This window comes from Stigmatopora argus, chromosome 20 (assembly GCF_051989625.1).
Source record: "Stigmatopora argus isolate UIUO_Sarg chromosome 20, RoL_Sarg_1.0, whole genome shotgun sequence".
Classification (NCBI taxonomy): Eukaryota; Metazoa; Chordata; class Actinopteri; order Syngnathiformes; family Syngnathidae; genus Stigmatopora; species Stigmatopora argus.
In genome coordinates, this window is record NC_135406.1 from 4,016,290 (window position 1) to 4,037,718 (window position 21,429).

General features: G+C 42.6%; 1 protein-coding gene across 1 annotated transcript in view; it reads right to left on the bottom strand.

The window, feature by feature from the left end:
• Positions 1–8,193, bottom strand: part of adamtsl3 (ADAMTS-like 3) — a 30,747-nt gene extending 22,554 nt beyond the window's left edge. Inside the window, exons 1-2 of the mRNA XM_077588939.1 lie at positions 7,497–8,193; positions 925–1,038 (exon numbers count right to left, since the gene is read on the bottom strand). Of these exons, the coding sequence (XP_077445065.1) occupies positions 925–1,038; positions 7,497–7,502 (120 nt within the window). The 5' untranslated portion in view covers positions 7,503–8,193. The remainder of the gene's footprint in view (positions 1–924; positions 1,039–7,496) is intronic.
• Positions 8,194–21,429: the final 13,236 nt, after the last annotated feature.

Genomic DNA, 21,429 nt, shown 5'->3' on the forward strand with positions numbered 1-21,429 from the left:
CCGGACCATTTTAGATATAATATTTTGATTTTTTAAATAAATGGATTAAAAGAACTGGATTAAAAGCCCTGAATATTCAGTTTTCTATATATCTAAAACAATGTTTATTTTAGCTTTTTAAATATGTTTTTAGATTTTACAAAATGATTTTTGAACTAAAAACACAGAAAAAATGGATTAAAAAAATTACAATTATTGATTTAAAAGGGGGAAAATCAGGAAATTTAATATACATCCATACTCTTCATTTTAATTTGATCCTAAAACAGAAAGTCGGCACTCATGATTTACTTTCCCGGGCCACACAAAATGATGCGGCGGGCCAGATTTGGCCCCCGGGCCACCACTTGGACACCTGTGGGTTAGATTAAATTTATTTTTGAGTATCTGCATCGTAATCCAAGTTCATTTAAATTTGTTTATGTTATGTTACGAGCACGTTGCTGTGCAAAAAGTCTCTCCGTCTAATTTTAGTATTATTAAACACATGATTTACTTTCCCGGGCCGCACAAAATGATGCGGCGGGCCAGATTTGGCCCCCGGGCCACCACTTGGACACCTGTGGGTTAGATTAAATTTATTTTTGAGTATCTGCATCGTAATCCAAGTTCATTTAAATTTGTTTATGTTATGTTACGAGCACGTTGCTGTGCAAAAAGTCTCTCCGACTAATTTTAGTATTATTAAACACACATGATTTACTTTCCCGGGCCACACAAAATGATGCGGCGGGCCAGATTTGGCCCCCGGGCCAACACTTTGACACATGTGTACTAAGGGAACAATTACAAACATTGTTATTTGCTTCTTAGGACAGTAGTTGGTGTCCAACTCCTGGTAAACAGAGGTTTGTCGTAATCAGCTAGCATTTCCACAGGAGCTAATTCGGAATATAAATAAATCCAGATTAAAAAAACACTTACCGGGTCTTCGGGTTTCTGGCCGGCGTAGTGGGGTGGCTCCTCGAGGTGATCTCGTCGAATCAGAGTGAACTCTCGGATGAACACGGCATCCCCGTTGCTGGCCCGCACGACGACCTGCAAAGGACAGAATCCATCACCGGTTATCCTACGGGTAACTACAAGACCATAGACCGCAAGCTACATGACGAACGTGGATCGTAGCACCGCGAAAACATCGATCGGTTTCGGTGGATCGTTTCAATTGTGAGAAAACGCAATTATTGAATTGTTTCTGTGGGAAGGATGTGATGTCATCGGACAGAAGAAAGTATCCCCACTCGTACGGCGAGGATGGACGGAAGGAATGTTGGACAGGGCCCATTAGCAACGCAGCAGGACCCGCATTCTCCAGGATTGAGCGAGCAGGGGGCCCACAGCTGCTCTCCGTGGGTCATAAACACCCTGCAATGACACGGGTCAACTGTTTTTGCCAAGTTCAAGCAAAACAAGCAGAGACGACGCCCGTGAATTTGAATCTCAATGCACTCCATTTCTAGGGGAGGAAGAGTTACGTCCAATCAAATTTGACGATATTAAACTCGGATCATATTTTGCCACGGGCAAATATGACTACACTGGGATAGGACCACCAATCAAGTTCAAGTTGTTCATGTGAGGAAAGCTGTAACGGCCCACGTTAAATCAAGTTGATGTTAAAGCGGCCCGCGAACCAACCCGAGTCTGATACCCTTACTATACATCACAGGTGTCAAAGTGGCGGCCCGGGGGCCAAATTTGGCCCGCCGCATCATTTTGTGTGGCCCGGGAAAGTAAATCATGAGTGCCGACTTTTTGTTTTAGGATCAAATTAAAATGAAGAGTATAGATGTAAATGACATTTCCTGATTTTCCCCCTTTTAAATCAATAATTCTAATTTTTTAATCCATTTTTTCTGTGTTTTTAGTTCAAAAATCATTTTGTAAAATCTAAAAAAATATATAAAAAAAGCTAAAAGAAACATTGTTTTAGATCTATAAAAAAACTGAATATTCAGGGCTTTTAATCCAATTCTTTTAATCCATTTAGAAAATAAACTGAACTAAATATCATATCTAAAATGGTCCGGCCCACGTTAAATCAAGTTGACGTTAAAGCGGCCCGCGAACCAACCCGAGTCGGACACCCTTGCCCTAGAGCACCAAGCTGATGACTAAACTGCAAGATTCCCCCAAAACCCTAACCCTAACCCAATCAAGGATGCGTAAAGTGACTCTGATTAGGTGATAGGCCAGTTTAGGAAGATCTAGGCAAGGAAGATGATCTTTAAAACCTCCAGACTACTCAGGGACTATGTGGTAACCTCAGTCTCAGTCTGCAGAAGGTCCCCACCTTGTGGACTTTCTGTGTATGGCTCCAATTTCTTAACTAGATCTACAATGTCTTGTGTGTCTTATGTCTGTCTTGCTACTCCCACCAAGAAATTTCCCGAATACGGGGTGAAATAAAGTTCTAATTGTAATCTAATCTAAAACCTGATTAATCTGTAACATAGATGTTCGAAACTGTAACATTGTCGTTCCCAAAAAACTTTTCCTCACAAAGACTGGAATGAAACCTTGACCCAGATTTTTTTCATTTCTTATCTAGGGCGATATTGTAATATTCTCGTAAAGATGGCATGAATACCCAATAAAATGAAGAAAAAATATTTACTGGACGCAATATAAAGCTCAGTAATTCAGTGCAGGGGGTGAAAGGGAACTGGATAACTCATCTGTCCAAGTCTAAAACATCCATCATTTTTTATGATAGTTGTCGGCGGCCATTTGTCTTCAACTATCGGCTAGCATTTAGAACCGCGCCGTAATACAAACGCGGAGCAAAAACTATAATGTTTTTACCGGCTGGGCCTTCGCCTCACGATAAATCATGTTTCATCACGCCGGACCCGGCAAAAAAACCGACTGCCACGTTTGAATAAAGAGTGTAACATAAGCAAATTGGCCAATTCCCGGGAGATTTAGCCCACCTGCCGACCATGTGTGTGTCCACCATGGCCGGGTTTCTACGAGCTGATTATGTGGTGGGACAACGCAAACCGGGGGACTTGTTAAAATCACCCGAGACGGCTTTTTAGAAGCCATCGAGGCGCTTGGGAAAATAATCGAAAGGGATTAACCACTTAGGTTAATCACTACGCCAGACGCAGTGCGGTCGTCCCAGTCTAATAGCGGCGTTTAGATTTTATGTGGGTTTTGTTTTAATGAGGCTCCGAAGAACGGCGCTTTGGCAGCTCACAAAACGGGCGAAAAAAAGTGCACCGCTAGGTCGGACACTGGGGCGCTTGAGCGTGCTTTCATGTGTCGCGGAGGAAATTGACACCTTGGGTCCTTTGTTGCCCAAAGTGCATATCAGCGGCAGGAAGTCATGACAGGCCGACAACGGTTCCCACGGCGATGTCCGCGAAAGGCGTCGTCTCGCCGTTTCCTGAAAGGGAGTCTGTACGAAGACGGGTGAAAGCTTTTAGCGAGTAATGTTACAAAGGTTTTAAGGAGGTACATTCGCAGATGTTGATTTGCATTGGGTTTGTTTAGCTTCTCTTCCAGGGGTGCGTGCATCAAAACCAGGCAGCTGGAAGGCGTATCATATGCGGATTTAAGGTTGGAAAAAAAGCGGGTTGTTTTCTTGACTACTGACTCGGGCTATGATTGATCGTGACCGGACGTTTGGTTGAACGGACGTTTGGTCGAACGAACGTTTGGTAGAACGGACGTTTGGTAGAACGGACGTTTGGTAGAACGGACGTTTGGTCGAACGGACGTTTGGTCGAACGGACGTTTGGTCGAACGGACGTTTGGTCGAGCGGACGTTTGGTCGAGCGGACGTTTGGTCGAGCGGACGTTTGGTCGAGCGGACGTTTGGTCGAACGGACGTTTGGTCGAACGGACGTTTGGTAGAACGGACGTTTGGTAGAACAGACGTTTGGTAGAACGGATGTTTGGTCGCCGGATTCGCTCGCTGTCAAATTATGACAGAGTTTACTGTTGATATTTTGATATTAGATATTTAGATATTAAACTCTCTCTCATGATTATATTTTTGAGAGCTGGTTTCAACAGTAACAACCCGGCAACCAAATGTCCGTTCTACCAAACGTCCGTTCGACCAAACGTCCCTTCGACCAAACGTCCCTTCGACCAAACGTCCCTTCGACCAAACGTCCCTTCGACCAAACGTCCCTTCGACCAAACGTCCCTTCGACCAAACGTCCCTTCGACCAAACGTCCCTTCGACCAAACGTCCCTTCGACCAAACGTCCCTTCGACCAAACGTCCCTTCGACCAAACGTCCCTTCGACCAAACGTCCCTTCGACCAAACGTCCCTTCGACCAAACGTCCCTTCGACCAAACGTCCCTTCTACCAAACGTCCCTTCGACCAAACGTCCCTTCTACCAAACGTCCCTTCTACCAAACGTCCGTTCTACCAAACGTCCCTTCTACCAAACGTCCGTTCTACCAAACGTCCCTTCTACCAAACGTCCCTTCTACCAAACGTCCCTTCTACCAAACGTCCCTTCTACCAAACGTCCCTTCTACCAAACGTCCCTTCTACCAAACGTCCGTTCTACCAAACGTCCGTTCGACCAAACGTCCGTTCTACCAAACATCCGGTCAACCAAACGTCTGGGTACCAAACGTCTTCCGACGAAACGTCCGAGTACCGTGGATTTAAGGTTGGAAAAAAAGCGGGTTGTTTTCTTGACTACTGACTCGAGCTGTGATTGATAGCGTTGGCTGCACGTTTAGCGAATTGCAGCATGTAACACAGGCGGGAGATTATGTAAGAATGTGAAACTCAAGCGAGGGTGGACCAATCTGAAGTTGTCCACCCCCCCCCCCCCAAAAAAAAATCATCCATCTTTCGCTCCTCCGTCGTTGGCTCCAAAAAGCAAATCGACTCATCCATCATTTTGCTTTTTCGCCAAACGGCGCTTTATAATGTTCCGAATTCGAACAGAGGAGGGCAGAGATAAAGCAGTTTGTGGACATTAGTACCATGAAGATCATCATAAATCCTGAGCCGGAGCCAATTCGCTACGATGACGCAACGGCATCTGTTAGCTCGTATTGAGCAATAAATGCCACAAATCATTGCTGTGACAAAAAAAAGCATCGAGTTCCACTGATTTGACGAGGCGTAACTCCATGTTTTTGGTATTCAAACCGGTTTCCGAGGAGATGGGAGGGTTCAAATGGTTGGTCGTCAACTAGCGACTATCGAGAAAAAAATGCACAACGGCAATGAAGACGAATGGCGTCGCGGTGAATTCCAACAACTGCGTTCGCGGACAGTGGCGGTCCGTGCATTTTCTCGTAGCGCCTTCAACGGGTAAAATCCACTTCCTAGCAGCATTTAGTGATTAAATACAAACACTGGAGCTTAAATACAAACACTGGAGCTTTTCAGATATCAGAACTTGGCCCACAATTGAAATATTATTTAGGAATATAGCCATATTTTACTCACCAAAAATCCTTTATAACTGTACACAATATCCATCCTCCTTTCTTTCTTCTTTCTTCTTTCTTTTCTATCGCCATCGAAACTAATGCTGAAAGTCGAGCCTGTCCTGTCGTATTTCTGGCATAATCCGTCTTGAAAATGGCTTTAAATCAACACAACAATATATTTGCTTGTGCAGCTCGCTCCAGATACAGTTTGGTAGCTCTGCCTAATCACTAGCCAATCATAGTTGCTGAACGCGATGACCCTACGCCTGCGACAATGCATTGTGGTGTTGCCAACTCGAAATCTGATTGGTTAAAGCAACAGTCCTATCGACGCTTGTTTAATGCAGCAGAGCCTGCAGAACTGATTGTGAAGGCCTTGAGGCAGATTTCTGACCCTGGCAACAAATAATGACTGAAATGTGATTGGTTAAATGCTTCAATATGAAAACAGACATATCTGGAAGGTGACTGTCACCTCAGGTTATTTGGACAGTGTTTGCTATTCACTCTTCCATTGAGTTGAGTCTTGAGGACTTCAAGAATTAAGGAGGAGGTGCTTCTCGAGTTCATACTGACCTGAGAGATAACGCTTCTTTCAAAACGCTGCCTTGAAGCCGGCATTTTTCAGTTATTTTATCACTCAGGTGACACGTTTCTAACAAGGAAAGAAAAACGATTCTTTAGTATCCGCCTGACTGGAGCCGTAACGGAAGACACGCTGGACTCTCGTCAATTTATTGATATATTTTGTTAAACAGAAGCTCCAATTGGCAATCACGATGGGTCGTAAGAATTATTTCAAATATATTTCATCATTGAGAGTGAAAATCGGCAGTCTTTCCAGTTTTAATGGACTTGATGTGTATAGCTGTCAATGGCAGTTAAAGGACCAGTAGAGTTTACACTACTACGACTACTACGACGACGACGACTACTACTACTACTTCTATGACTACGATGACGACTACTACTACTACTTCTATGACTACGATGACGACTACTACTACTACAACTACTACTACAACTACTACTACTACAACAACAACTACTACAACAACAACTACTACTACTACAACTACTACAACTACTACTACTACTACAACTACTACTACTACGACAACTACTACTACTTCTATGACTACGACGACTACTACAACTACTACATGAATACTACTTGAATTGAACTACTACTATGACTACTACTACTACTACAACGACTACAACTACTACTACGACTACTACTACTTCTATGACTACGACGACTACTACAACTACTACTACTACGACCACGACTACTAATACTACTACTACTTCTACAACGACTACAACTACTACTTCTATGACGACTACTAGAACTACTACTACCACAACGACTACTACTACTACTACTTCTACGATAACTACGAGAACTACTACTACCACAATGACTACTACTACTTCTACGACGACTACTACAACTACTACAACTACTACGACTGCTACAACTACTACAGCTCCAACAACAACAACTACTACTACTACTACAACTAATTTTACACAAAAAGGCAAGAAAATCCCAACCAATTCAGCTCAAACAAACATCTAGGAATATTTTGAAATTCTACAGTTCCCTTTTGGATTTGTCATCTTCCAACCCCTGAACCAATGAAAAGGCACCAATTAAGTGACCGGCTCCAATGTAGGCTGAACTCAAGCTCCTTGTGCTAGCCATAATCAATGCTATTTTCATCATTTGCTGTGGGCCGACAAAATTTACAGTTAGTGCCATCACAATACAAATTTTCTGTACAATCCAAAGCTTCCCACTCAACAAGCAAGCAATCTCCCCATGCTAGACCACCCGGAACACTAATGCAGTAGTAACGGTGGAAAAAAACTAGACCAAATCATGCCCATGCTCACTGAAGGAAATGAAATCTCAGTGCTGTGGAGCCAGAACCACAAAGAAAAGGCAATCTGCAAATATTCCAGCACAAAAAACTGTGTCAGCTAGCATAATTTGCCTTTTCCAACCGCACAATGCCGCCTGCACGCCCTGTCCAATTAATTAAACCATTAAGCGCCTTAACAAGAGCTTACCAACATGCTGCATGGCAATCCTTAATCGGTAGGGTTCCTGATCTGGCCTGTAACCAGGAAGGCATTTTTGTTTTCCTCGTTAAGAATCAGCAACCCACCTTGTGCTCAGAGGAACACTACTTCCTGATTCTCGTCGCCTTGCCACGTTCAAGTGTAAAACGGCGTTCAAACACCAGAAATGCAGAAAAATGCAGTGGCGGTCTGTGCATTTCCTAGTGACACCTTCAGCAAAAACTATTTTATGGCTATAAAACCTCTACTGCAGCTACAGCTGTGTCACATAAAAAATAATCAATAAATCAATGCACAAAACCAGGGGTTGGGAACCTTCTCGACGAAGAGAGCCACAAACAATTCATATTTTCCAATGTTATTCCTTGTGAGCCATACTACAAATTTAAAAGTCAAAATACATACATGTAAACGAGTGCCTTTTCAATTTTTTTTGTAATTTCACCACTTTTAAAGTGGAAAAAAAAATGAATATTGTTTAAAAGATTCTTATGCTGTTGCTAATCAATGAGAGGATGCATTCCAGAAGAGTCTACTGCAAAAAAAATGAAGATTAAAGCAAAAAAGAAAGAAGATTAAAGCAGTTCTAAATGTAATATCTCAGTTCTGTCAACAGTGATTTCCATATTTTAGCTCACAGGTTGGCAAAGAGCCAGATGCACCCATCAAAAGAGCCACATGTGGCTCCCGAGCCATAGGTTCCCTACCCCTGCCCCAAACACTCGCCAAGCTAACGATTAAGATGATCACTACGCCTCATGTTTGTCAGAATTGTTTAGTAGAGCTGATGTTGAGCTGATTGGAGCTACTGAAATATTCAAAAATATGGCAGGACTCTCAAGGCTAGCTAAATAATTAGATTTGGCTTTGCTTAAACACCAGTGTGTTCCGCAATAAGAGCGTGTTTGTACAGCTGGAGCGCATGCCCAGGGTCATCTCGGTGGGGAGGAAGTTTTGGCAACGTTGGGCATAGCTACAGAACAAGCGGGCCGAGGAATCCCTGGCTTCTGTCCTCACCCTTTCCAAAAACAAGCAGGTTAAAATCACTCAAGGCTCGCCGCTTAAGCACTTAAAACCGGACAGAAAACAACGGAATTTTTCAAGTAAGGCTACGACAAAACAATGCGTTGCAGATTAGAGCAGGGCTTGTCCAACTATTGATTTGGAGGAACTTTTTTAGGTTCGCTGATTGTTCGTTTGTCGATTCTGGCTGTTTTGGGGTCTTTCCAGTTGGTTCAGGGGCTTTTTTAGGTCCCTTATTAACTCATTGGCTGCCATTGAAGGTGCCATTTTGACAGCAGGGTGTGAATGAACAAATGAGACTGGAATAGTCCAATCATATCTCACAAATATCTGTTTTTGCGGCTCCTATTGATGCACGTCACATGTGTCAAAGTGGCGGCCCGGGGGCCAAATCTGGCCCGCCGCATCATTTTGTGTGGCCCGGGAAAGTAAATCATGAGTGCCGACTTTCTGTTTTAGGATCAAATTAAAATGAAGAGTATGGATGTATATTACATTTCCTGATTTTCCCCCTTTTAAATCAATAATTGTCATTTTTTAATCCATTTTTTTCAGTTTTTAGTTCAAAAATCATTTTGTAAAATCTAAAAATATATTTTAAAAAAGCTAAAATAAACATTGTTTTAGATCTATAAAATATGGAATATTCAGGGATTTTAATCCAGTTCTTTTAATCCATTTATAAAAAATCTAAATATCATATCTAAAATGGTCCGGCCCACGTTAAATCAAGTTCACATTAAAGCGGCCCGCGAACCAACCCGAGTCTGGCACCCTTACCATACATGACAGGTGTCAAAGTGGCGGCCCGGGGGCCAAATCTGGCCCGCCGCATCATTTTGTGTGGCCCGGGAAAGTAAATGATGAGTGCCAATTTTCTGTTTTAGGATCAAATTAAAATGAAGAGTATCGATGTACATTACATTTCCTGATGTTCCCCCTTTTAAATCAATAATTGTAATTTTTTAATCCATTTTTTTCTGTGTTTTTAGTTCAAAAATCGTTTTGTAAAATCTAAAAATATATATTAAAACAGCTTAAATAAACATTGTTTTAGATCTATAAAAACTGAATATTCAGGGATTTTAATCCAGTTCTTTTAATCCATTTATAATAAAAAAAAAAATCGAAATATCATATCTAAAATAGTCCGGCCCACGTTAAATCCAGTTGACGTTAAAGCCAACCCGAGTCTGACACCCTTGATGTACGTATACCATGAATGAGCCACAAAGAACAACCCCACGGGCCAGATCGGACACCCTGTTGGGCCACTTCCGGACCGGGAGCCGAACCTTTGACACCCTGGAATGAGAGGGACAGCGTAACGGTTCTTACAAGCCCTGTTCAGAAACCTCCAGCAGCGTTCAGTGGCTCTGGTAGATCATGGTTTTTCCCGAGGGGCCAGATCCTGTTCCTGTCCAAAGACATGGACTGTCCAAGAAGGCCTAAGCACAGAAGGCCTTTCTAAACGGGAAGAATTATGACAACAGCTGGGTGTGCCTGAAGCTGATGAGACACTAGAGTCGGATCTGCCTGGATTTTCTTGCGTCATTCAGATAACTAGGCAAGTTCATTTGGGGACAAACGAGATTGGCTACGGGACAAACCGTTGCTAGACATTGAACTTCACAATCTGCAGTGAAATTTTACCGATAAAACACCTGTTTTCCGGGATACTAGCATAAGTGTTGGAATATTAACAACAAGCAAGTCAGCATTACCAAGCTAGCACATTGGCTGGCAATAAATCCGAATCGTTTGCCAAATAGGTCTCGCCAGCTGCCAGGATTTTGCCGTTAATGAACATGTTTTCGCTGAACTCGCAATTACATAAAGTCAGCGGGCATCATTAAAGTTTAATATTAGCCCTGAGCCAAAGGAAAAGACCATTCTTGGCTGATTTATGTGCCAAGTACTGAACGCCACCTACTTAAATATGGTGGAAATTAACATTTAATGGCAATACAGTTGACAGTATCAAGATACGATCACTATGAAACAGCAGGGTGAAGAAATGGCAAAAAAATCGGACTTTTCAACCATTATTTACCCGATTTAACCAATAATTTTAGGCTGTTTACACCCACTTACGGGGAGCGTTCTTTAACGTTGCCCTCCTGCATTCTATACAATCCTCATAATAAAATTTACCATTTTTACTCGCATATAAGCCGCTTCCGCGTATAGACCGCACCCTTAAAATTGTTGAATTTTACAATTATACAAATTTTACGTATAAGCCACCTCCTGATTCACAATTTTCACCTGCACATTCACCTCCGCGTATAAGCCACACCCTTAAAATTGCCTTAAAATCGTTGAATTTGACAATTTCTCTCGTATAAGCCGCCCCCTGATTCACAATTTTCCACTCCACATTCATGGTTTTAATACGGAATGCTAATGTCTTATTTTGAAGGGAAAATCTTAAGAACAATCATCGCAAATGGTATTTCTGAGATACTGTATCAATCAAAAATCATAAAGAAGTTAATAATTCGTCCAGTAATGGTTGTTTTCTTACTGCAAAACAGAAAATAACCGACAAATAGTAAATGTTACTTTGCCAATATCTACAAGTTCGCATATAAGCCGTACCCTTGATTCAGTCATCTTTTTTTTAGTTCCAAATACGGCTTATCTGCGAGAAAATACAGTATACAAAAACAAAAATCATATTCAAGACGGTGCACGCATTAGCTTTCACGACTGTGAACCAGACGAAACATTCCTTTGTCAGTCAGAATCAAATCAAGCATTCCTTCTTCCCTTCCTTTACAAATGAAATTAATTGCTCTTGGCATCAGCGCAATGATTTTTTTTTCCATAAAATATATTCAGTTCTTTCTTCCCTTTTAACCAAAATAGGTCAAATCCAAGTCCTGTTCTCCTTGTTGTTTGTCAGCAACAAGTTGGATAACCGATTCCGGCGCATTGGCCTCACGCGAGACTTTGTTTTTTCCATCCCCCGCGGAGATCCCAGCTAGCGAAATCATCGGACGCCGGTATGCAGCGGCGAAATTCCACAGTGGCACTTGAAATTTAACGCCACGCCAAACAAAGGGCGTCAAGGGAGCCGATGCCCTGAAACAACAGCAGCCAGCGGGTATATTTTTGATTACCGTATTTTCACGACTATAAGGCGCACATTAAAGTCTTAAATTTTCTCCAAATTAGACAGGGCGCCTTATAATCCAGTGCGCTTTATATATGGACCAATACTAAAATTGTTATCACGATAAAATAAAATAAATCAGTCGATAGGGTACACCATCCTCTACAGCTCTCACAACTACGGCAAGCAGCTCCCGACTCTACTATTTTCCCCGTAGACAAAGTACTGCGCAGTGACTGCTGGGATATGTAGTTCTTTTGTCAATACACCCAATGGATTGCGGCCTTTATACATCGACATCAACACAGCTTGACGAAGCATGGAAAGCAGCGTTGGAATAGTTACGCTAGCTACTAGCTAGCTACTATTTGCGAATGGATTGTGGCCTGTATACATCGACATCAACACAGCTTTACAAAGCATGGAAAGCAGCGTTGGAATAGTTATGCTAGCTACTAGCTAGCTACTATTTGCGAAAGGATTGTGGCCGCCCATACGAATGTATAAAACTCAGCGTTTTCGATGACTCATTTGGACAATTGTTCAATTCGGACACAGAAAAGGAGGACTTATGAAGCATGGACGCTAGCTACTGGCTAGCTACTATTTGCGAATGGATGGTGGCCTGGCGATCGGCATCAACACAGCTTTACGAAGCAACTTTGAAGGATTTGTGGGTGATGATGACATTAGTACATTGTAAAATGGCTAAATAAAGTACAACCGAACTCAGTTTTGCTTCCGTTGCCTTTTTAAAAACATGTTTTTAGCGTGTGGGTGTAGCGTGTATGTTTAAGCTGGTGTATGTTTTGCCATGCTTGGCTGCGTCTATAAAAACGGTGCGTCCTTTGTGTGTGTAAAATACAGAAATAGCACTCGTTAATGACACTGCGGCTAAAAATACGATGCGCCGTACAGTCGTGAAAATACGGTATTTTTATTTTTTTTTATCGCCCCGGTCAAACATCCATCGCCGTTCCTAGAAATAACATCGCGCAAGCCTGCGGTCAACGTCAAACAATAACAAAAGGTCATTTGAAGTTCACAGCCAAAGTCCGAGATGTCACCTGACAAAACACGTGAACTCAGGTTGAAAAAAACACAACAGTTTTTCCATGTTTTCTATGAATTTTGGTTCTACCAAGTCGCCAGGGGATTCCTCAATTATTGATAAGTGAACAGCGAGATAGGACACGCCACCCACACGCTCATCCAGACAGTCCATCCTGATAGCACTAGATGAAGCGTTTCATCCTCCCACTCCTCCATTTCTCACACTCAAATCAAATCTCCTTTTCCGCCCCCCCACTTTCCTCTCAGCAGGAGCCAGAGAGCCGCTCTCCTATTTGTTTTTCGACCCGTCACGGAATCTGGAATTACCGCCGGTCGGCTTCCCAGCCCTAGGACGCCGCAAGTTTATCTGGTACATGTGCCAGACGTTCATGTCCGTTTCCTCCACTTGACCTTTTTGCTCTGCACGCGTCTTTCAAAGGACTCCCGCTCCACCAGAGGTCACCTCGAGGTCCTGTGCTTTGAGATAACGTCAATTCCTTTGTCATTAAAGGAAAATAGTATTCAGAAATAGCGACGTTGCGAAAAAACGAATGGAAAACTGGAGAACTGCCGAACAAGATGTCTCAGCTCCTTGCAGAGGAGTAAGAATAAGACTCAATACGGCCTTACTTTACATGTCAACATTAGCATTAGTGACGTTTTCGTCTGCTACCAGTGACCATCAAGATCTGGATTAGAGCCGAAATGGGTAAAACGAGACCGGTTTTACAAAAAAACGTACACAATTTGAATAAAATACAGGAAAAACATATAAATTGACAGGTATGTTAAGTTGGTTTATCTTTGGATTAGCCTTATCCTTTTGTGAGGAAATTTGTGTGCATCATTTTCGGAATATTTTGAAGGGAATACACCAGCAAACAGCCCATCGATAGGGAACGTGAGGGTGGAGGCGTGGCAAACCGCTAACCCGGAAAACGAAGGTAACAAAAGATTAAAACAAAATTAGAATTCAGTTTTGTGTAAAGTTACATTAAACTTATGTTTGAGTGTCTGTATATATTAATCCAAGTTAATTTAAATTTGTTTGTTCGGTTACGAGTGCGTTGCCGTGGATAAATGACCCACCTAACCAATATCCTGTTTTTGGTGTTTTTCAGAGGGTTGGAACGAATTAATTTGTTTTTAATTCATTTCAACGGGAAACGTTCGCTCGAGTTACGAAAAGCTCGACATACGATCTCAGTCCCGGAACGGATTAAGATCGTATGTCGAGGTACCACTGTATTTTCAAACAAAAGCAAGCCACTCCCCTTTCTCTATTCCCATTTCGACATCCTTATTGCGCTTGTCATCCCTTCATTTTTCATTGTGCCTTCTGAAATGTCCACTGCGGCCTCTTCCCCTTAGCTTTAAAACTCTCCCAAGTACCATTTTTGGACACTTACATAAGCACGTATGCACCTCCTACCTCGTCTCCCCTCTAATTAGCCGTCACCCAGGGGGGAAGGGAGTAAGAGGCGGGGGTTGCGGAGCCTTAGTTGTGATCTCCCCTCTCGTTAGCGCCACTCCCGAGCGCTCCCGCTGCAGTTCCTGCCCCGAGAAGCGATCCGAGGTCAAGGCCGGGGCGTGAAAAATATGGCGAGCAGATGACGGCGCAAACAAGTGGGAATAAATCAACACAATTCTATTGTAAGTGCGGAAGAAATGGATTCCAACAACAGGACAGGATGCCAGATCTGGATAGTGAGAAGCAAACCTCCAGGTGAGGGAACCGGCACGCTCATGAGCGACTCCAGACGGGAAAAACTTGGAGAAAAATGACCCCCCCCTCTGCTGTAAGGTCGCCATCTACTGGCAGCTCAAAGGCCACACGCCGTGTTAAATGTGGACTGGATAGAAGTGACTTGGTTCATGAGTTAATCTTCCCTCAAACCTGAAAACTGGTTTCCTGAAGTGGAATTTCCCGATGTCACGGTCAAGCTCGGACGAATTTTCCACCGAAGCATCTCGGGCGAGTGGCGAAAAAGCTAATTTTTTGCAAACATGAGTCGCGGTTCTTCCCAAGCTTGACGTTCCAAACGCATATTTTTTTAAGCAATGCCACACTTTGCAAGCCACCGCTCCAGAGACGAAGACCAGATGGCAACAATAAGATGAGAACCAAGGCTTTTGTAACTGAAAACAGTCTTCCTTGTTAGCGCACTCCCAAAAACTCGCTCGGTCCATCCATCACGAGGCCAGATGTTCCGTTAACTCCTCGATCCTTCTCGATATTAATTTACTTCCCGTTCGGCAATTGCAAAAACTCAACCGAGATTCTGGACATCTTTGCCATCAGGCGATCAAGCTAACGGTTGACTCGGGACTTTTGAAAGGCTCAATCCTGGAGAGCCTGCATTCAAACGTTAAGTGGAGCCATTTCCTTGAATAAACAATACAATTTGTTGCTTTTTCTGGCCCACTTCCTTGAGAATTCCAGCCAGATCATTAAGCACAGAAGAGAAATTGTTAAGCAGTTGTTGTTGCACTCTTGTAAATTTGACACACCATGAAGCAGCCTGTTTCCAAAAAACCTGCAAGATAGACATTATTTAATCCTGCCAATCAAATACAGGAATATAGATGCTACATACGCCTCTAGGGAACAACAAGGGAGACTGAAAACAGGAAGTCCGTACGCAAAAAAATGCATTGTCAAGGCATATTGGCAGAAAAAATAGCCACTTTACAAGGTCTTTACAAAGCAAATTCTTCAGGGAACATTTTTTTTTTTACCCGTGAATGGCGTGAGAGCCCTCTAAGAGTCACTTAAGGTATGCCATTATGTCACCCACAAAGGAAGGTCTATTCCATTTAGGGTCAGAGCCACAGGCCACTCGGCCCACACACACAAATCACACGGAGGAGGACCTTCAAAGACCAAACACACAAGTATAGACTCCCATTCTTCTTCACCAGAATAGTCACGCTGAGACGCCGTGACCCCGAGAGGCTCGCCCGGGACCACTTGTCCAACCTGGGTCTCTGAAGTAAGGCGTACGGGTCACGGCGGTCATCCAATGTGCTGACTCGCATTCCCCTCGCACACAAGGTGGTCAACCAGAAGTTCCCTCACTGTCATGGTCAAAAAGGACTGCACTCAAAACAGGAGTAGGGTTTTGAAAAGAGTTCCAGGACCACAAGAAACTGAACAAAGGTAATTCTGATCTTTTCAAGGTCAAAAAGGACTGCACTCAAAACAGAAGTAGGGTTTTGAAAAGAGTTCCAGGACCACAAGAAACCCATGAAGGTAATTCTGATCTTTTCAAGGTCAGAAAGCCAAAATACTCAAGGACAGCAAAACCATACCTTAAAGAGGCTATTGGAAACATTGACTCATAAACGTTAACGAAGGCCGGACCACCACGAGGTTCTCGGAGCACCTGTCGCTTCCTCCTTTTGAGATCCATGACTCGGACCGAGTACGTGATAGTATCCGGCCTTGGCAATTAGTGGAAGCTGATTAGCCCGACGTAAGCTTAATCGTGATAACCAAAATCAGTCCAAGCCAATTTAAATGGAGTAATGGACTTCAATATTCTGCCCCAATTAAAATCATCGTGTATCTCGATTAATCTGTCACTCTGGAGGACCTTACCTTGACCCAAACGACGAACAGTACCAGTCCCGTGGCGACCCAGCTGCTGCCCCCCGCCATCTCTCCCAAAATCCCGTGTTTGCAGACTGAATGGAGACAAGTGATCGCGGCTCTTTTCCCTCTGGTTGGCGCTAGTGGTGGTGGGTGTGTTTGCTTGTGTGTGTGTGACAGCGTGGAGGGGGTGTGAGAGGGAGAAATGGGGGTGTGTGTGACTCAGCTCAGCTAGGCGTCAAGCTCAAAAGTGGCGGGTGTAAGATGTCTGATGTAACCGTTTTGTTTTTACGGGGAGGGGGGGTCTCGATATCTTGCTCCCAGTGTGAACACATTGCGAGTAAGTTTGCGTACCAGGAGCAGGTAGATAGCAAAAAAAAAATGAAACTAAAGAGAGGGGCGTGTTCTTAAAGGAACAGAAATCTAGTTTTGCACTGCATACCTGTCAACCAATTGCTCCCCTTTTTAAAGATTGCAATTTCCCTTATTAAGTGATTAAAAAAATGGACAATTGCGACGTGGTACATATTTACTCACTTATAAGTATAAAATTCTCCCAAGTGGCCAATCAGTATGCACTCAATTCAAGATTCTGCAGATGTTGCTGTATGATGCTGACAGCTGGACTGTGTGGGTAGTGGGTACTACGCGCTATATTTATATGGTGAAAAGGCATGACAATATTAGCAGTCGACAATGAGGATCCGGATAAGAGCCGAAATGGGTAAAAGAGATCGGTTTTACAAAAACGTACTTAAAAAAATCCTGTACAAAAGTTGTTATACGGCGTACACAATTTGAAATGATCAAAAAACGTTAAAGATACGCCTTGTTTTCATTCTTCTTTTTCTGTCAATTTTAGTGTCAGGAAAATAGCTTCCTCCCATCCAATGGAATCCATTGAATCAATTTAAATGACTGTTTATCCATTCAATGGATAAACAGTCATTTAAATTTTTCAGTCAGAATGAAGTGGACGTCCTTCTCGACGGAAGTCGACAAGTTGCAACTTAGCCTGTTTTAATTGATTATATTTTTTGAAGCTGTCAGCAACGCCATTAGAACACGGGAAAGTCATCATCCACGTTCCAAGAGAATGTCAGGCGTACAATAGCGCAGGTATGTGCGGTATGAGCCACCTGAATTGCTCCCTGACACGCAATATGGATTCATCTCCGTTAACATGGCCATGGCAGGAATGCAAAGGTTTATTACCCCACAGGAAACGAAGACTGAAGTCTTGGCTGAGTCTATTCCTCAAAAAGTCATTCATTCGCTCTTAAACTTTGACCCCTGACCCTACAGAATGAATAGTTTCCCACTGAGACCGGCTATCTTAGCCATGTTTTCGTGTTACGAACGGGAAGCGCTAAGTTCCCCGGGTTATCGCTTTATTTTTAGGCCCTGGAAATGCTTAATAGCGGATTACCGTATTTTCACGACTATATGGCGCATCGTATTTTTAGCCGCAGTGTCAGTAACGAGTGCTATTTCTGTATTTTAAACACACAAAGGACGCACCGTTTGTTAGGCGCATATATATTATATATGAATATCTAACCGCAATAGCGCTGGCTACCGAAAGCAGCCCCAGAATCTATTTCCGGTTTCCGGTGCGCAGTGACTGCTGGGATATATAGTTCTTGCACGCTACACCCACACGCTAAAAACATGTTTTTAAAAAGGCAACGGAAGCAAAACTGAGTTCGGTTGAACTTTTTTTAGCCATTTTACAACTTACTCACGCCATCATCACCCACAAATCCATCAAAGTCCTCATTTTCTGTGTCCGAATTGAACAATTGTCCAAATTAGTAATCGAAAACGCTGAGTTTCATACGTTTGTCCAGGCGGCCACAATCCATTCGCAAATAGTAGCTAGTTGGTAGCTAACTTAACTTTTCCAATGGTGCTTTCCATGCCTCGTCAAGCTGTGTTGATGTCCATGTATACAGGCCACAATCCATTCACAAATAGTAGCTAGCTGGTAGCTAGCGTAACTTTTCCAACTGTGCTTTCCATGCTTGGTCAAGCTGTGTTGATATCGATATATACAGGCCACAATCCATTCACAAATAGTAGCTAGCTGGTAGCTAGCGTAACTTTTCCAACGGTGCTTTCCATGCTTCGTCAAGCTGTATTGATGTCCATGTATACAGGCCACAAAATCCATTGGGTGTATTGACAAAAGAACTACTACATATCCCAGCAGTCACTGCGCAGTACTTTGTCTACGGGAAAATAGTAGAGTCAGTGTACCCTATCAACTGATTCATTGTATTTTATCGTGATAACTATTTTAGTATTGGTCCATATATAAGGCGCACTGGATTATAAGGCGCCCTGTCTATTTTGGAGAAAATTTAAGACTTTTATGTGCGCCTTATAGTCGTGAAAATACGGTACCTTTCTCCGCGGGCAATCATACGCTGCGGTTTATTTTCCTACACGTGCTCAGGAGGGCCGGCGTACCTGGGGTGGGCGTGTCGCCTTTTGGAGCATGAGTAACCTGGTTGTCTCCGCTTTAGGTCGACGCCAAAGCGAGCTGTTTGATCAGTCCCGTTTTGGGCCGGGAGTCAAAGTGCTAGCTTGTCACATGTGTTCAAAGAGCGGGCTAGGAATTTGCCAGCGACGTGCCCCTTCGCGGGACAGCGGCCACTTTGTTTTCACGCTCCGACGTCTGCTCCAGCATGTTGGAAACGTAACCGCAAAGGCCGATTGAGACATGATTAGAAGGCGCAGTGTACTTGGCCCTTTGGAGACACTGGAATTCATTGGCAAAAGCTAAACCTGACTCAAGGGGAAGAATGAAAACAGGAAGGGTTTGGGGCAGCCTAGTTTTAGTGATGCTTACCGTATTTTCTCGCATATAAGCCGTATTTGTAACTAAAACAATGATGACTGAATTAAGGGTACGGCTTATATGCGCACAAATTAGACTTGTTGTAGAGAAAAACTGAACGGATCAACAGCTACTGTCTAAACTGCAAATACGTTTGTCTAGCCAATAGGCTAGCTACTTTGAAGTACCATATTTTCTCGCATATAAGTCGTATTTGTCGCTCAAAAATATGATGACTGAATCAAGGGTATGGCTTATATGCTTATATGCCGATTTAAGCAGCTGTTTTCTGTAAACATTTGGCACAGATTATTCGCAATTAGATTTACTAATCCAGAAATTCAAAAACATGATTTGGTTGGACTTTTTATGCAGTTCTTTAACATTCCTCAATTAATGACAGTCTTGATAATTATCATAATTTATCTATAAACTATTTCACATGTATTAAAAAAATGTCTACGAGACAAACCCACATTAAGATTGACTTTCAGTGTCACCTAGTGGCTAAACTGAGTAAACGCATAGAAATATCATATCACATTCTCATAATTATGGTTTTAGTAGGATACATTTTATCATGTCATGATTATTACAAATCCAGTCAAAAATAATCTAGTCATAAAGGAGGATGCTTTCATTATACATAATAAAAAAATTGTACTCATCCCTCTGTTGACAAATGTGTTGAACAGTGAAGTATGTCGACATCTAGCGGTCAACAGGAGAATTACTCCTAAAGTCGGTGCTAGAAAAACATATTATGAAGCTCTCTATGATATTTCCCACCTTTGTGCAGGCATTAATGGCAGATTTTAATACAACAAAAATAGAAAAATAAAGGAATGGACAAGCCAATGAAAAATCCACATTGAATTTCTCCACCATTCGTTTGACCTTCACCTTCCAGGACACATTTCGCGACCCAGTGGTCTACATCAGGGGAAATGGCTTCTGTCAGGCAGGGGGGCGACGGTGATGGAGGATGCACAGGGGGTGGGGGGGCACTTTTACAAGGAAACCATCAAGGAAGTGGAAAAAGGTACATCCAGTAAAGTTTCGGGGTCAGCGGACACCAGTAAATGTCTTGCTCTTTCTTCCCCGGCGGCCATTGGAGGAGATGGCGTCAATGTCCCAGGATATTTTTTTTGCCTGACACACCAATATATTTTGCATCTTTATTCCTTTTAATGGCTTATGAAATTATTTTATTTTCTCTCATTTTTAGTGATTAGTTGATAGTTTTGTGGGGTCCGTGGAATTTACATATAAAGTATGAAATACTTACGAAATTTTCAACTTACGAGAAAAGTTCTGCAACCAATTAATTTCGTAAGTAGAGGAACGACTGTATGTATAAGAGAGCACTTTCTTTTGAAAAACTCTTTAGCTGTCATTGACCAATCGCTACGAGCTAACAGTGGACATCTAACGCCGTCAATGGCTTAAAAAAATAAGCATTCACATCCAGTTTTCTTAGTTCGGATGAATTGGCAGACAGTGAAATTATTTTTTTTAATAATTGGATTAAAAGAACTGTATTAAAAGCCCCAAATATTCATTTTTTATAGATCTAAAACAATGTTTATTTTAGCTTTTTTTAAATATATTTTTAGATTTTACAAAATAATTTTTGAACTAAAAACACAGAAAAAAATTGATTAAAAAATGACAATTATTGATTTAAAAGGTTGAAAATCAGGAAATTTAATATACATCTATACTCTTCATTTTAATTTGATCCTAAAACAGAAAGTCGGCACTCATGATTTACTTTCCCGGGCCGCACAAAATGATGCAGCGGGCCAGTTTTGGCCCCCGGGCCACCACTTTGACACACGTGATGTAAATTGACTGCATTCCCAACAGGAAATATGTGCTTTAGACTGTTATTGGTATAACCAGGGATGACCCAGATCCGAATTCACACCACAAAAACATTTCCAACATGAGCCGAAATGCTAACGCTATGCAAGTTGTCTTCACCGGATAGCTCACGCTATGTTTTTCACCCGCATATTTCCCACTGGACATGCTCCTTTTGAACGAAACGCACCTTGTCGGTGTACCAATAAGCGCCACAATGCATCATCGCTTTACAGCCGTTAATATTTATACTCTGACTCGGGAGAAAATGTCATTTATATTCACCGCCGAGAGACTTTATTTGCATTCGTAAGTACGCCACGCGCCGCCACCCGTTTGGCCCATCGGCACGTGTGAATAATAACCCCCCCCCGCTCCCCCGTGGCCCCTCTCCATCTACGTCAAAGCCGGCGAGATACCCCTTTGT